This window comes from Pygocentrus nattereri, chromosome 4 (assembly GCF_015220715.1).
Source record: "Pygocentrus nattereri isolate fPygNat1 chromosome 4, fPygNat1.pri, whole genome shotgun sequence".
Classification (NCBI taxonomy): domain Eukaryota; kingdom Metazoa; phylum Chordata; class Actinopteri; order Characiformes; family Serrasalmidae; genus Pygocentrus; species Pygocentrus nattereri.
Genome location: NC_051214.1, coordinates 25668959 through 25687396, shown reverse-complemented (window position 1 = coordinate 25687396; position 18438 = coordinate 25668959). Strand labels below are relative to the sequence as shown.

Sequence of the window (18438 nt, the reverse complement as noted above, 5' to 3'; positions counted from 1 at the left end):
CCAAAACATACTTTTTCGCTCATATCTATCACTACAAAACCGTATTATGTGCCTAAATCTGAAGAGGATATATGAACTCAAAACTTGTTCCCATTATGGTACATGCTTTCACTAAGCACACATAAATAATAACAAATCTGCACCTTAGCATAGTCTTTTGCAACATGTCCCCACAATAATCTTTGACCTAGCATGGCTCAGAATAGACTTATTTTCCACCAAAATTAAGTCAATACTGACCAAACTGAACATAGTAAACAACATTTTTTCAAGCATAAAAAAGTACAAAAGCAGCAATTTAGAGGAAAAAAACTCATTTGGCCTGTATGCGCCAGTCTACCTGTAAGCCAGCGTAACACACGGAGACCATTACATGTAACGAAGGATAAAGAGAGGGAATAAATGTTCAGGAAAGTGGGGAGAGAACAAGGGAGGGAAAAAGAATAAAGCAGGGGTCTTTTTTCAAATCTGTTTTCTCAATGATCAAAAGCTTCGTCTCAGTTTTGGCTCTCAGCTTCCCCATCTTTTGATGTGACTGGCGCTCGGTCAAGGCGCAATGTGCGCCCGGTAACCTGGCAGGTTTACGTTTGTGTGTGTATGCGTGCGAGAGATAAAGTTATTACGGATATTGGCAGTGAAAACACTGCCTGTCCACAGTCTCTGGCGAGCCGCCGTGCTCCCGATTGAAAGCTTCCCCTAGGGGTGAAAGGTGAAAAAAGATGTGTGTGTGTGTGTGTGTGTGTGTGTGTTTATGAGAGTGCGTCCAAGAGGACTCCTTGTGGACAGGTGTTAGTTCAGACTCCAAATGCTCTGCTTCTATAAATAAGCCTGGAAGGGATGCTGCTGTGCTGTTTCCTTCCATCCCTCTTTCCTCCTGTATCTCCTCGCTCACTCTCCTCCTCCTTTAAAAGTCAGCCAGTTCCCTAATCTCCTTCTCCCTCTAGTGCTGCACTCACAGGGCCAGATGTACTAAGGTTTTCACCCCAGGTTTCAGGCACTGACAGGATGCATTCTGTCCAAAAAATAATGCATATTATGTACTGAAACTGGCATCTGAGTCTAAAGAAAAAGTTTGGTTGTACAAAGAAAGGTTGAATTGAATTGCTTGGTGCAAAATATGGGTGCAGATGTGATTCTGGAAGCACAGCTAATTACATACAGGACTGTGCAAAGGTCACAGAGACCGGCCTTCATTTGTTTAACCCTATAAATGGCCAAGGCCTTTAGGTGGGCCAAATGTTTTATTATATACTTCAATAGAGCTCAAGCTGTTTGCATTTAAGTCCCTGTGGTTATTTATTAATAAGCCTTAGTATGTAATAAGGCTGGGATTTTAAGGGGTTCATTTTCATTTTAAACAGACATTAAGTGAGTTATTAATTTTTCAGGAAATGTTTTTGAGGAGATTCCACAATAATGCGCTTACATAAGGATGGAGAAAGACAACATGGGGGGCATTCAGGGGCTGGAGGTTGGGGAACTAGCCTTGTGACCAGAAGGTTGCAGGTTTGATCCTCTGAGCTGACAGTACGTGACTAAAGCGCCCTTGAACAAGACATCTAACCCCCAACTGCTACCCGGGAGCCATGAATTGTTTGAACAGCCAAATTTGGAACTATAAAGTATAGAAAAAATGGGGTTCCTGACAACAGAGCAAGACCTGGTAGACCAAAACAGCCTCCATCAGATAAGCAGCAGCTAAAGATTTCATCTTTGAACGAGGAGGAAATATGAAAAAAAATGCAGTTTCTGTCCATCCTTCCACTGTGAGAACACATTGCTGTGGGTCTGAAAGTATGTGTAGCTGTAAAGCAGCCATTAATGAGAAAAGGAATCAAAAAAAAAAAACTTTGCAAATCAAACAAAGAAGCTGTTGGACTTCTCAGAACAATGAACTAACCACTCCAGTGTCCAGACCTCAACATCACTGAATGAGTTTATGATTACTCGGATTGTGAGAAGGAGAAATGCAACCAACTTCTAAGACTGAACTTTGTAGGTGTGAAATAAAGGTTAAAGGTGGACATACTAAGTACCGAAAAAAGACATACATTTCGGTTTTTATGTTAATCTCTGTTGAAAGTATGTTTTCTGCTTTATTTCTGATGCTAAAAATTAAAAAACTTGCACTTAATGGTCGTTTTGCCTGGAAACTGAATGAATGAAGGATGGTATCTGACTTTCGCACTGTAATGCAGTCCAATTTACTCAACTTCAATTTACTAATGTTTCAGTGGCCACTACAGGTTTTGTAAACTCAGCATTAATGTCAAACACATGTGCATGTATTGCAGACATGGCGTATGTACATTTGGGGCAGTATTACATTAAAAGTCCTGTCTTTTTGTCTTGAAATCTGACCGGTACAGCTAAAACAAACAGCCACAGCTGAAACATAAACATGTAATCAAAACAATGTTAAAAAAGATACAGCTACTGTTACCAATGAAAAAGGTCAAAACAAAAATAAAGTGCAATAAACTGGAGATTTAAAATATATTGAGATTATCCCCTGCTGTTTATCAGTGTTGCTGCTCCCCAGTTTCAGTTTCCATTTCCTAAACACATACACTGACTGCGCTGTTATTCCTCCTAAAAACAGCTACACGTTCAACTCTGTCTCAAGTTTTCATCACCATTAACACTTCTCAGATTTTATAAATGCAGAGTTGTAAAGGAAAACATCTCATAAGTGAAAACACCCCTTGGTTATGCTAGTAGTGAACTAAAAACAACAGAGGTGGATGGTTAAACACAAAATGAAGTTGAAGGACACTACTTGGGTTGTCTTAAAGTTAGGACAGAATTTAGGAAATTCTGACTAGTTAGGATGTTTCTATAATACTGTTTTCTTATCTAGAGTTAGGATAAGATTATAAACTGAAGAGCTAATAGTTGCTGCCCTACATTCAGTCCTAACTGGACTTGTCACAGTAACTAAACAGCTAAGATAAGATGTCAGAGTTAAGATATTTCCATAATAAGGCACCTCACCCTCGTTCTTTCTATGGAATAAGTGAGGGAAAAGACAGAAGAAAGTAAAGAGATAAAAGAGAGAGTCTCACTGATGATAATCGATGTTATTGGAGCTGGCAGCTAGAGTCTTTTCTCACCCCCGAGGCTAGCCTTCATTAGCGCTAGCCTCGTTAAAGCAGCTAATCACTGCACAGCTCCCACAGCACTGCCCACACACTGCATAAACCTTAAAGGCATGCTCTGTAACCCATAGCTATTGCAGCATCTGATCAATTTAACTTAGCTTAAAGTAAACTTATCAATAATCCAGCCTCTGATATTGCACTAGATCTTTCATTGGTCCTCTTTAGGGCAATGGAACTGTAATGGATTTTAGATGACAGATCTCAAGCCACCAAATTCACCAATTTCTGGTGCAAAAACAAATCACGTTGATGACAATTCTGGGCATGTAAATTCACAAAGCAATAAGGCCTGCCTTTCTCCCAGTACTCTGAAAGTAATGCCTCTTTCTTCAGATATTTGGGTTGTGTTGAGCTTTGGAACACATCTGAGCAAAGGAAATTAATAGGAGAGATTAATGACAGGGTTCTCTCCTTTCACAAGTACCCAGGGATCCCAATGGTCCACTACACACTACACACTCCCGTGTCCCCCACTTTAGGTGTTCCTCAAGGCTCTCTCTTAAGACCATCCCCATTTATAACAAACACTCTCAGCCTCCAGTGTGCATCTGCAAGTGTTTGTGCGGGTGCATCTGCAAATCTAAGACAGAATGAGGAAAAAGGCGAAGAAACAGAAAGAGATTTTTTTTTTTTGAAGCCATGCTAGGACAGGAAGTGATTCATAAATTATACAGCCGCCGGTTGGCAGGGCTCGGCCTAACGGAAACTCCACAGAGGATGTTTGGACTTGGCACAGCGCAGCAGACGTGAGAAGAACCATTCTTTAAACGAAAGAAGGAGAGAGGTGAGTTAATTCAGAGAGCCGGAAATGGAGAAAAGAAGGGACTGGGAAGAAAAGAGGCAGAAAGGAGATAAAGAGGTTTATAAATCGGAGATAAAACTGGAGAATAGTTCCAGATGTGGTTGACACTCATGCAAACATAGAAATCACCCTGTTTTTATGGGGGGAGGGATTTTTTGGCAGCATATCAAGTTTGGAGCACATCAACTTTGACTATTGCACTAATGTTCTGCTTGCACAGTACTGCCAAGTTACAATCAACAGAAACAACTACTCATAGATAGCTAAAAATAAATTACATGTAAATTGATCAATTGATTAGCCAATATATGCGCCATGAAAGGAGTGCATGGGAAAATGTATAAGAGGTGGATGATGAGGATGATGATGATGATGATGATTAGTCATTATTCATAAGTGGAAATCAGCACAGTACAATTAAAAGCCATTTAAAAAGGTGTCCCAGCACAAATCAGTTCAAAGACAGCATCATAACATTATGAAAGATGCGAGGACTACTGACCACATCTTGTTGAGTGTTGACAGCAGCCCAGTAAACACACCCAAATAAGATCATCAGTTAAGAGAGGATGTCTCTTGCTTGAGGGAGAAAATCTAATAGCAGTATGTGTGGGGGGGCCTAGACTTAGCTGTTTGTCTTGCAGGGGACGAGGGAGGAAAAGAAGCTATAAGAGGGGGAATGAAAGCAGGGAAAGTTGGAGGAAAGGAGAGTTCTGGAAGCTGATAAACAGGAGACTGAGGATACAAACATGGCCACCCTGTCTGGTTCTAGGCCTTCCATATTTGGATAGGTTTATAGCGTCAGGGTCAGGGACAGCCTTTAGCACCATCGTTCTGGACCAGCAGAGATGAGCTGCGACGCCTGCAAGCTCCGAAAAACGAGACACAGATGGATGTGCATGCTAAACTAACACCCACCTTGAAAAGCATCTAAAAAAGACAAACTCACTAGCAAACAGCCTATCGTAAACAGTTTACTACAGCCAAAGACTTTTAATCCATGCACATATGGTTTTAGGAACATTAATTCTTTTTCTGAAGTCCAAACCACAGTTTGTGTTTTTGAGAAGTTGTATCCTTCGCATTTGGTTCAGCTGGTTTTACCCTACAATGCTTAAAGTGCATTAAATTATACATGTGGGTGTTCACTGATTGGTCAGCAATTTGACTGGGATACAAGTGCTCTGTTACTTTAATGTTAGGGCTGAAGAATGACGATGTCTAACTTTCACTAACCGACCACAACATAAAATCCATTCCTCACATGTAATCTTGATATAAATGTATTATCCTACTCCTGCTTTGCATTAAAACAGAGATGCTCACAATCCAAGCAACTGATTCAGTGGTTGGTCAGTTTGAATTTCAGCAATCAAGTCGCTGATGCTTGGCCAAGAATGTGTCAGAATCACATACATGCTTCGCCATTATTTTACTAACTGTCTGCTGTTATTAACAGCAGCTCATCCTAAAAGGACAATATGAGTGTCCATCTAGACTCAATTGGGCAGACTAAACTAAACTAAACCTAACTAAAATAAAGGAATAATTAGTAGTTGTTTTACTAAGTTAGATTTGCCAGGCTACTGCTAAGAGTTTCCAGTGGAATCAAACTGAATGGTTAAGCAGCGTCTGCATGTGTGTGGTGTGTGTGAGTACAGATATGAGGAAGTTCAAAGCAGATTAACTATGACAGAAAGCAGTTTAGTGCCTTTGTCTCAAATCCTCAGTCTCTAAAAGAGGACTTCAACTTTCATCAACTGGCCTACATTCTGAGCTCTGCAAAAAGGAGGGGGGGGGCATAAAAGTAGAAGACTGGGACAGTGAGAAATATTACTGCAGCACAAGCCTTGTTTCAGTGTCCCACAAGGTCAATGATTGCTGTCGATCACTGCTGTATATCACATCAATCACTGCTGTCAGGGGGAATTACACACAGCTGTCATCTGCTGTCATCCTTACTTTGCAATTCCTTCTTTTTTTCTTTCTTCTCTCTCTCTTTTTTAGTCTCCCTCACTCACTGGCTTTCTTTTTCTCATCACTCCCTCCAGCAGAACTCGAGAGTTCACATCAAAACAATCTCTCTGAAAATGCAGTAACTCACAACAGCACTCCAAATCAACCCTGCTCAAACTCTCTCTCTCTCTCTCTCTCTCTCTCTCTCTCTCACACACACACACACACACACACACATTCAGACACACACTCTCCCACTCTCTCACTGAGACACACACTCTTTCCATCTTTCACTTTTTGTATTCATCTGCATTTGTATCTCACACTCTTTCCATCTTTATGCCTCTCTCCATCTCTTTCTCTGTCCATTTCTGTCTCTCTTCGTTTGTCTCTATTTCTGCCTTTCTCTCTATCCATCTCAGTCACTCTCCACTCTCTCTCTATTTATCTTTCACTCTTTATTGTTTCTCTCTGTCTGTCTTTCTCTCTCACATTCTCTCCATCTCTCTCTCGTTGCCGTGCTCTGTCTTTCAGTCTCTCTCTCTCTTTCCTTCTGCCTTGTTTTCTCTTCATCATACTCTATTTTCTCTGTCCATCTCTCACAACACTCTCTATGTTTGTCTTTCTCTCTGTTTCTCTCTCTCACTCGTTTTTCCTTTCTTTCTATCCTCTCTTTCTATTTCTTTCTCTCTCTCTCTCTCTTGCCTGTGTGAGCTCCTGCTGCTAAATGAGTGGCTGTGTTGTTGTTCAGTGTCTGGGATGTGTCTACGCTTTATCCTGCTCCTGCACCTCTGAAACCTGAACACACACACACACACACACACACACACACACACACACACACACACACACACACACACACCCAACAAACACAAAGACAATCATTACATCTCACACACCTCATCTTCTAAAAACACTCTCACTTACCTGTCTAGTGAAGTTATCATGGGAGGAGGAGAGGGCACTCCAGGAGGAACAGGGAAACCTGAACACACAGAGTATTAAATTTGAGTATGATACACAGTGATTACATACATGCATACATACATAATAGAATATATATATATATAATATAATATAATGTAATATACTGGAATTTAATACTGTCCCAGAAGCTTGTGACATAAATCCTTACCAAGTGGCAGCACAGTCGTGGGCAGTCCTGTGACAAAGATACAAACACACAGAATTACTTCTACACTCTATCTGAACAAAATACACACACACACACACACACACACACAGAATCAACAGGTACTGAAAAACAAATCATAGCTATATATACAGATCAAGAATTTAATGTCAATAAACAAAAATACAATCAAGGCATATTTAACACTGATCCTGCATTCGTACAATCATCTGAACCAGCGGGCGAGAAAGGCAGAACTGAATTCAGTGATAGAGGGAAAATGAGACAAAGACAGAAAAAGACAAAGAGACAGTGAGAGAGAGAGACAGGTTGGCAATGAGAGAGAGAAAGAGACAGAAAGAGGGACAGAGACACAAAGAGAGAGAGACAAGGCAATGGCACCATCAAGAGGGGGACAGGGTCATGGTATCCCTTAACCAATCCCTTGCCGCCCCCAGTGGTCTCCCCAGCAAACCACCCCATACCCCTTGCACCCCCACCTGGTCTCACTTTCACGTTTGGCTGTAAGTGGGGAGCTGTGTGTCTCTTAGCAATTGGCAGGACAACTGACCAATCTCTCTGACACTTCACAGAGAAAGAGAGAAAAGGGGAGAGACAGAGTGAGAAAGAGACAAAGAGCCACAGTCAGACAAGGAGAAAGAGAGAAACTGAAACATAGAGAGAGATATAGACAGAGAGAGAAAGGGCAAGAGGAATAAAGACAAGCAGCATTTGTTTGCTTTTCTCCAAATGGCTGTGACCCTGTGGGACTTTCTAACATTTAATCAAACTTCCAGTCGGAGTCTGTCCAGCAGGACTGTTCACTTTCCTGACCCGGCTAATGGTGACAACACAACCCCAGCCGCTAAATACCCTTTACAGACAGACAGACAGACAGACAGACAGACAAACAAACAAACAGACAGACAGACAGACAGACAGACAGACAGACAGACAGACAGACAGACAGACAGAGACACACACACACACACACACACACACACACACACAAACTTTACTTTGATCACAAAAGCACACATAAACACACATACTTGTACCACACACACACACACACATACATGCGCACACACACACATACACACACACACACACATCTGGGCACCATCCCTCTTTGTTTTTCCACACAGCCCCCTGACGAGAGGCAGCCTCAGAATGAAAGTTTTCAACAACAAAACCCCTTACAAAAAAGGGAAAGGGCTGAAAGAAAAATAGAAGTTAGAGGAAGAGAGAGATCACACTGCTCTCCCTCAGCCAGACTGAAATAAAGACGTAGCTTCCCCTCACTCACACACTGTCAGTCATCAGAATGATCCTGAAACACAAGCTGCCTTTTCCCCTTCTGCTTCATTCTTTCATTCATTCTGAATGTATCACATAATTACAGAGAAGAGAAGGCTGCTGGCCTCCTATTGCTTTTACAACAGTGTATGTCAGTGCAACTCGACTGTTACACAAAGCAACTCAGAAGCTAAGTTACATGTAATACATCCCATCGCCCCACCAGTTAGCCAAATGCCCGGCTGATATTTCTTAATACATTGTACTGTTCTCATTATATAAAGACATCTGCAATGTATTAACTAGTTTCATGAAAAGTTCCACCTTCCAAATCCACCCTTTAGGCTTTACATGGTAAAATTTTCATGCAACTGGTTGCAGGTTGCAAGTTGCATGAACCATAATATCTGTTGCATGCAACATTGCAGCAATTTGCACAATTAGAGTCTAAAATATTCATATAGAACATCATTCTTGCTATAGAACATCATTTGCAATGTGTTATTTACTGTCATCATTATTTTTGGGTTGAGAGAAGGAAAAGAAACTAGCCATTTAGATCACAATACAGCAAGTTAATAAAGCAGAACCATCGCTGGTATGTATCTTTTTCCATTAACCTAAATAGAAAGTAAAGAATGTTTTAGCTCTCTCCTGTAAAGTTACTAATTTGGAGATACTTGTTTTCGTTGGACAGTGACGATATAGTAATTAGGAATTATATAGCAATTTCTTTTATCTTTGCTCACGGTAACTGGTAGGGCTTCTTTTTCTTTCCTAATGGTAACAGGTAGGGTGGCTCTATAATGAACGTAACGCCCCTGGTCAAACTAACTGCTGTATAATAATTTGTGAATCTTATTATAGTCCTACTCATAATGACCAATGATCTAGCACTGGACAAAGCAATCTTTGCATGAAACCTGCACTAGATTGCACAATGTAGTTGCCCTACTTAATGTTATGATAAACTAACATCCCACAATGACACACACACACACACACACACACACAAAGAAGCACCGAGCTAGTGTACCATATGGCTCTGTGTATGTGTGTAATTGCATGTACCTGAGTGTGTGTGAGGCAGGGTTGGGGCTATATGCTTGGCAGCGTATGAGAGAGCTAATGGCGGAGACTGATAATTGTGTTTGCGTGTCTTGCTTTCTTTTTCCTCCCATTCTTTCTCCTAGTCTCTCACTCTTTTTCCCCTCAGCCTCATTAAGTGTCACTGCGTTGCTGGCCGCCGGCCCGATTAAAAGCCTGAGTGCTTGCAGACAATCCAAAATGATGAAGTGCTGTATGAACTACTGCCATATGAAATGCTATTAGAAATCTTCTATGAGATACAAAAGCCAGTTTAATGCACTGGTTAGGGATGATGCCTCTGAGCAATGGCAGAAATTGGCCAAAAAGGTCTTGCACACCACCACAGCAGCTCATTCAAACAGTGTTCTGAGCCAGGTGGGACATTTGCCAAAAAAAATTACAGTTCATATTTGGCTCTATTAAGAAAATGAGTATTAAGGCCAGGAGTAAAGAAGTATATGTATAAAGTTACAGAATACCAACATCATACTGTTCTTTCTGTAATAAACTTTGCTTTAATTGATTAAAAACAGTGGCTACAAACTTTTGAACAGCAGTGTACTTAATTAAGTATTGACACCCTTTGAAAAAACAGGTAAAATAAAAAAATAAATAAATCAAAAAAAATTTTAAAAGAAATCTTCCCCTGAAAATTTGAGGGAAAAATTGAACCTTTAGTTTGGATCAGTTCAGTCTATGAAAACATGAGGTCTTATCAAATTTTGAATGAATTACAAGAAATTAACTACATGTGTCACAATTATTGGCACCTGCATTTAGCACCACGTGCAACTTCCTTTTGTCAACATAACAGCGCTAACTCTTCTCCTTCAATGCTCGATTATACCGGAGAATACAGAGGGATCTGATGCCACTTCTAAATGCATAATCTTTACACTTTCTGCAGGGCCTCTTCAGATCACCCCAGATGTTTGAAACGAAGATTTTGTCAGGGGGCTGGGATGGACGTCAAAAAACGTTGATTCTGTGATCATTTAACCAGTTCTGGGATGCACATTTTGGATCACTGTCCTGCTGGAAGACCCTGTTTAAGCTTTTTGAAAGTTCCAGTAGCATCTAGCAAACTTCATTTTTCTCATATTTGTGTGAAATTGAGCTAATTAACCAAATGTTTTATTACCTCTTTTACCCAATGGTGCCAATAATTATGGAGCTGACCATATATATATATATATTTGCATGCATGTATGTATGTACAGCTTTACTGTGCTAGTGCTTAGGGGAATAATACACACCTCATATTCTTCATATCTGTGACCTTTACTTAAAACATTTTGAAGGAAAAGAAAGGTCCACTTTTGTCAGAGGCCTGGCCCTAATTGCTCAGATATTCGCTCTGATTGGTTAAACAGTGCTTTATAATTTGAAATCCTGAACTTAACCTGCCCCGTAGATGCAGCATAAGTGATGAGGCCATGGTGATGAGGCCTGGTGAAAAGTGATCCACCACTGTGAGACAGAAAATTCAGGGTTAGATTGAAACAAGTCTAAAGTTAGCTAAATAATAAATTCTGCTTTGTGAAACCAACCACCAAATATTTACTGACTAATAAGCTCAACGCTACACCTAGTTTTTGTGGCGCAATCCATTTTGATTTATTAATGCATCAATAAATCAAAAGTTAATAAGCATTTAGATCATAACTAGCTGGTGAAACCAGCCCGGGGCAACTTCATCTCCATGGCTTCATTCCCTTATATATCAGTCCACAGTAATGCATGCTAGTGCCTCTACATTAGTCTCAAATTTCATAAGTTTACAATCAGAGTAGTTGTGATCACTGTGAAATATAGCAGAACCTGATTTGCCCGTTTTGGCCAGTCGACAAAGCTTTGGCTCGACATTCAAAGGAAAAATCTTAACACTGGTCTCATTTGACTTGCTGAAAACAGCCGATTTGTATTTGAAACCCTTTTCTTACTTTCACAAACTGAGACAACTCATTGCTATGACCTTACTTGTCCAGACAACACCATTACCTTTAAATCAAGTCAACTTGCATGCAGGACCATCCTGCACATGTAGGCCTTTTGTGCCGCGGATTGTTCTAATTTACATTTTAATTCAAACCCAGAAGGAGCCTGAGTGTACTGACTGCATGCAGAATTTTTTCACCAGTGCCAGCAAACTCAGGTCCTATAAAAGAAGAATGGATACCAGCCCAGCTCTCTCTGCTCCGAAAACAACTCCAACTGCCTCTGAACGCTTAAAAGCCTGTGACGTCCATCGCTTTGATTTACAGGTTGGACTCTCAACAACACCACATTGGCCCAAGGCCCCTCTCAGACAAAGAAATTGCTATCAAATGTCATTTTGTTCTGGCTCTACAGTTTCAGCTAATTCCAGAGCGCACTTATCAGCTCTCTATTCTCTAGTTTTATTTTGGAGTTTCAGAGAAGAAGAATGAATGACTAGTTTTGGCCAGCTGGCTTTTATCTAGCTTTTTTTTAAGAGACTGACAGTACGAGGCATTTGGAAAGCGGCAGGATGGAGATGGAGACCGTCAGGATGAGGCAGAAGCTCATATAAAAACAAAACACTGAAATTAAAAAGTCTGGAATTTATTTTTTATGAATTATGTGGTTCCAGCCCATGTGTCACCCTATATAGTCGAGAGACATTAGTGTCCTGTGCTGTCATTTAATCGTTCTGCAAATGAGCACGTTCTCTTCTTGATTCTCCATTTGATTATATTATACTCCATTAGAGTTCTAACATTTGGAAATAAGGAAAAAGCCGGAAGGAACAAGGAAAAATTCTGTCTGATTTTATTGAGGTACTTGTCACTAAACAACATTCTCTCCATTCCTACACGTCTTTACTTTCTTCTTTTGTTTTGCTTTTTTGTAAGATATAGTTCATTGAAACAGCTCGGTAATGCTGTCGCAAGGAAGACTCCTACACTAAAACTGTCTCTAGGGCAGTCTCCCTCTTGTCACTGGGGTGGTACTCTCAAGTGTACATCACAGTACCTTTAGTCAGAGAGCATAATTATACCATAATCCATTGAAATTATATTTTGTTGTCCCGACTCCACACATCCTGCCTCGTCTCCAGGCTTTTATTTCACCGTTCTGTTTTAACATTCGGCTATGAAAAGATACAGATATGTAATTTGAACCTTGGAAGAACTTATTTAAAGTTCACAATTGGACCTTAAAACCACTGTGGTACCTTTGAGGGAACATTTACATTGTCTGTACCTTGATGAACTAAAAATGTTTGCTTTCCAGAAACTCTAGAGTTGATTATGATTCCGAGTCTAGTAGTCAATAATAGCTTTTTTAATTCTTGATTCCAAAAATCAGGACACAAGCCCCTTACACACAAGTCCCTTTCACACAAGCAGGGGTTAAGCGTAAACTCACGCTGGAGTCAGATTGCTTTTAAGATCGATGCAGCAATTCACCCAATTACTAGGAGAGCTAGTACATGAACAAACGTCCTTACATTACCAGCAAAATAACATCTTGACAGTGGTCAGCAAAGCTGAACATTTCTATGACACTTTCGTCTTTACAGTTGAGTAGATGCATCTTGGTAAGGAAATGTTCTTTATTATGCTGTTAGCACACACTTACAATGTGTAGCTCTTTAGGCCTAGTGGCTAACCCATAGACTGCCACCTCCCCCCAGAAAAACCAGCGGGAGTTCACTTACAATTCATGACAACAGATTCACTAGACAACTTAAAAGATACATACATGACACAAAGACATAAAGGCATAAAGACAATGCTGAAACAGGCTAATTAAAGCTAGAACAGTTTCTCAGCATTGACGAGGCTACATCTAAACACATGCACGTGCAGCTGAGTCACGACAGTTTTGTACATGATTCTAGAAAAGCTCTCAAAATCAAGCCCTTGTGCGTGCATGGCTGCCACAGCACAATAGCATGAGCAACACAGAATGTTTATGTGAGGCTTTTGTTTTCACCACAGATATATAAACATTCACTATAAGCCACGTTTTTGTCACAAATTTCACATTTTACTTTGTTTACCACTTTTTATGATGTAAAACACAGCTGATCTATTTAGGTGTGCATTATGAAAGAACGCAACTTTTCAGACAGGCTGTCTAGACAGGGGCAACAGAATATCTCACACTTGATACCTCACACATGTATGATGTCACACTTGAGGGAAACCTGAACATAACTATGAGGAATCGAGTCTAAAGTTTTGGAGCTGACTCTCAATTCCCAAATGGTTGGATTCGGAAAACAGACTCATTCTGGGATCGACTCCCGGCCCTAAAAATTCCTGTAAATTTTACTGTGTGCACTTTCTGATGACCCATTAGTTCAAAATGACTTTAAACACCTCAATATTTTAAATGCCTAGATGCATTTTTTCTCTCAAACATTGGTGTTTCAGAAATTGACTCTCTCAAAACACAGCAAAATATGCTAGCACATGCAGCAGTATCAATGATCAGGCCATAATTGGTCGCAGGGGTCTTGGTTTTGGTGCTCATTTGCTGAGGGGTTTAATCAATCAGGCTCAATTTGTCTTCTCCACTGCCCTATATTTTTTTTTTATCATTTTTTACGGGCATTTCTCCCTTTAACACCTTTTCTTGTATACCTTTTCTTTTCCTAACTACAGTGCTCTCCACCATTCCCCCCTCTCTCTCTCTCTCTCTCTCTGTGTGTAGCTGGGTCATTCAGCACATTTCTCGTGCTGCAGATTTGCTGGCGTGGCACTTTCTGCTGCCCCAGGGCCGCTATTTTTAGCCCAACACCACACATCTACATCACAAAAGGAAACGCGGGACAGGCCAGCCCATGTGTGTGCGTATGTGTGAGGGGAGTTAGGGGTTTTGGGTTTATGTGGAGGGGCTTCGTTTAAAGATAGAGGAAGGGTACTACGATAAAACGGCCAGCCAGGCTTAAAAGGGCGAACTTCAAAGGCAGGGTCTGGCACGGATGTTTGATATTTTGGTAGTATTAAGAGGATAAAGGGGCATTTTGGGGCGAATGAGGGTCAGGCTGTCTGCGGGGGTCGGAAGGGGGTGCGGGATTTGGCTGGGCATGATTTTTTGACGGGGCTTTGAAGATGAAGGGCTGCGGTAGCTCAGCTGTGGACTTTCTGGACACAGAGGCAGCTGATGAGGAACACTGGGAGACAGAGAATAAGCCAGAGATGCCCAGAAAACCTGCAGATGGTTACACACACATGCATACAAGAGCTCCTGCACATATGGGCGTGATTAAACACAGGCGTGCATGTGCACTGGATCATACACACAAGCATATAGGAACGTGCATATGAAAACAAAACTACACACTCATATTCATACAGGATTCGGAAGACCACCTCGGTCTTCTCTTCAATCTTTTATGCTTCTTTTCTTTCTATCACATACATACAAGCCAAATGTAAATAAGCAAGCGGTGACATTTAAAAGTCTGTAAATATTTTGAATTATGTTAATATGCCAACAGTCAAGTCTTCCAAACTATTCCACTGGTTTGCAAATGTACTATATAGAAAAAGCCTGCAGTCTTATTTTACCAGTTTTTCTTCATTTAGAGACCCTTAATTAACACACCTGATTCAGTTAATCAAGACCATCTGAATGAAAGGCCATTCAAGATCATCTGAACAGGTTGTATTAAGACAGGGCAGGGGTTTAGGACTGAAAATATGAAGAAAAAAAGAGTAGGAAAATGGAGAAAGACAGATGCCGTGTTTATCTATTACTGTCCATCTATTACTTCCATGTACTTTATCATAATGTTGCCTCTAAGCTTTTGGCTTGCAGTGTGCGCACACACACACACACACTCACACATACAGTACATGCACAGCTACCCCACAATTACGCAGATGTGTGTTTGTTTTTCATTGAAAAACACAATTTTTAAACCTTCAGCTCTCATAAGGACTGGCTGAGATGTCTGCTGATTGGCTGACTCCTTGACTTATAGACCAATGGTAAGTGTGCCAGGACACACCACAGGACACTGGAACTATGACCTGTTAGCTATAGGTGACTAAGGAAATATGGCCATATGGGCAGGGCACCACAGCGTTATGGACGCAATGAGCTTTGACCTCATTTATTGGTTTCTCATGGATAAACAGAAACATTTCTGACTTTTTAAGAGCCCGACAGGACGAGGCATTTGGAGAGTGGCAGGATGGAGATGGAGACTGTCAGGATGAGGCAGAAGCTCACATAAAAACAAAACACTGAAACTCTAAAGTCTGGAATTAATTTTTTATGAACTACGCGGTTCCAGCCAACTGACTTCATTGAAGCTTGAATCAAAATAAACAGAGCACTAATGACAGCACAAACATAGTACGTCATTTTGATAGTTCATTAAACAACAATGCTGAAGATCTGCAGTTACGTAACACACACACACACACACACACACACACACACACACACACACACACACACACACACACACACAGCTGTAAGAGAGAGAAACTAATCCAAAGGATTACAACATTAAAGTGACAGAATCTAATTAATTTCCATTGCTTTTGGATTATTTGTCTTTTTAAAATTTATATTAAATAATAATTCATTCAAATTAGTCTCAGCAATACATCTTTAAGCAAGCCAAACAGGAACTTCAGCTACACTGCTTTATGAAACAAAAGGATATAATTTACATATAATTGCCAAAACTAGAATTTCATTTTAGGTGGGGAACCTGGGATGCCAGTTAGAAAGCATTAAGTCCCAGAGACATTGCTATAGTGAGCCTGACAACTATCAGCCAGAAAACTAGACTTTGTAGTTTCCACATTTAGAGAGAAAAAAACTGCTGACCTTTTACTGCCTACTTGGCTTACTATAACAGCTGACAGCACACCACGGTGGGTAAAGGCTAGTAAACAAGCACCCTTCCTTGTCCAGCACTAGCCATAGATGTCTAGAAGAATAGCTGAAGACTGTGACTGTGACATTCTGGTTGTTTTTTTATAGTACTGTACCACTTTCTCAGTTGTTAGTATGTCAATTTTGATGTGCTGTTCACGTAATAGGTGCCACTGGATCGGCTGCTTTCCATCACACTGACTTTCACTTGGCTTAGTTGTCAGTCACCCTGTTTGATTTTGGAGATGTAGCCTGTACCTGTAACCTGATTACAGCCTTTTTTCTATCACTATAATGGATTAGAGGATTACGTACTGATGTTATACATATTCTGTTATCACTCAACCCCGATGTTAATGTAGCAAGATATGTCATTTTGGACCATTTCTATTAGAGACTTCATCATGAAGATCATCTGGCATTTTCAAATGAGGCATAACAAACATAAAAATGGGGAAAACAGGGACCCATGATGGCCTACAGAGCTTGATATGAAACACTGACTTTAGCAAGCTTCTAGCATTGACGTAAGAGCTAAATTAACATTTAGGTCTCAAGACAGGTGAAGGAAAAAGCCCGTACTGCACAATCCTGCTGTGACATCACTATGATGCATAAACCAGCACACTGGAGAGTGTATGTGTGTGCGTGTTTGTGTGCATGTGTACAGGACTCACGAGGAGGTGGTGGTATGAGAGGGGAAGTGGTGCTGATGGAGAGAGGGGGGAATGGGGGAGGAGGAATGTTGGGAGGAAAGAAATGATGCAGTTTGGGGGGCTGCAGCTCAGCATCCGAGGACTGCTCAGAGGAGGGCTTCACCTGCAACACCCACACAGCCACACAAACCCACCCACACAGCCCCACACACACACACACACACACACACACACACACACACACACACACACACACACACACACACCCACAAACACACACAAGGGCAAGGTTTATATAACAACACTCTTGACATGCTCCATTCATTAAACAAAAATGTGTCTCCCATCTTTACTTTCCACTCCCTCTCCCTCACATACACACACCTGTGCGTTGCTCTCATCTGAGGTGTGACGTCTTCGTCCTTCCACACGACTGATGGTCCCTGTCTGTCCTCCAATGACACTGATGGAGCTGTTCAACTTCCTGTGCTCAAACACACACACACACACACATTTACAGGCTAGATAAAGAGTATTAAGTCCAGGTGAGCTAAGATAAATTTTCATGTTTACATGTGAGGTGCAGGGAGAGAACAAGGAATGGAAAGAGCACTGAAAGTTCCTACTTAAGTAAGGCTACTGCTTCTGTGGTGATATTTTTAATTTATTTAAAGCTACACTTTAATTCACTTAAAAAGGTACACTATGTAAGATCTGAGGATTTGGAGAATTGCATGCAACGTGCAGAAGAACATTTGTAACATCATTTGTACTTTGGATCTCTTCCCCGAGTGGATGAATCTGATGATTTCAAGAGCGTTGAAAGTATTCAAAAAGAACAGAATTTGTCTCCTGTGTCTACATTTTTTAAATGCGAAAAAATGATGTATATAAACATTGTCAAAATTTACTATCCACTCCCTAGGCCACACAGTCCTGATACTGAAACTAAGCCACCAACATTTGAATCTGTTGTTTTTGTGACATTATGAAAACCCACTCATTTACATATGGGTGCTTATTCAGCCTTCAGCAAGATAGCCCCAACCCATGTTGAAGTTATAAGGAGTGTTTCCTCTCCAGGAAGGAAAATAAGAACAGATGCTATTTACATATATCGGTCTTAAAGACACAGTAACAAATACATTCTGCTAAATTCTAAAGGTTAAAGACAGGTTAGAAAATGTTCATGTAAAAGTGAATTATAACACATAAAACACAAACACATCATGTATAACATACATATAGCACACAAATCATTAGTTAACAAAATGAAATTAAATTATTTATTGATCATTAGTTTATCATACTGTATTTTCTTGCTGTTTTACAAAAACGTCATTCTGTGCATAAAGACACCCCTTAAAACTGGAGTGCACAGGCCATTATAGCTTAGTTCATGATTATTAAATCAAATGATTTGAACTGATCTGAACAGCATGTACAGCCTCATGCAAAAATTCTATGTCCTCACAA

General features: G+C 40.5%; 1 protein-coding gene across 3 annotated transcripts in view; it reads right to left on the bottom strand.

Annotated features, from left to right (window-relative positions):
- The window catches only part of fip1l1a (FIP1 like 1a (S. cerevisiae)), a 55849-nt gene that overhangs the window by 19030 nt on the left and 18381 nt on the right, over positions 1-18438 (bottom strand). For all 3 annotated transcript variants that reach the window (XM_017687982.2, XM_017687988.2, XM_017687995.2), the window contains exons 9-12: positions 17347-17446; positions 16984-17125; positions 7055-7081; positions 6847-6904 (exon numbers count right to left, since the gene is read on the bottom strand). In XM_017687982.2, coding sequence (XP_017543471.1) covers positions 6847-6904; positions 7055-7081; positions 16984-17125; positions 17347-17446 — 327 coding nt within the window. The remainder of the gene's footprint in view (positions 1-6846; positions 6905-7054; positions 7082-16983; positions 17126-17346; positions 17447-18438) is intronic.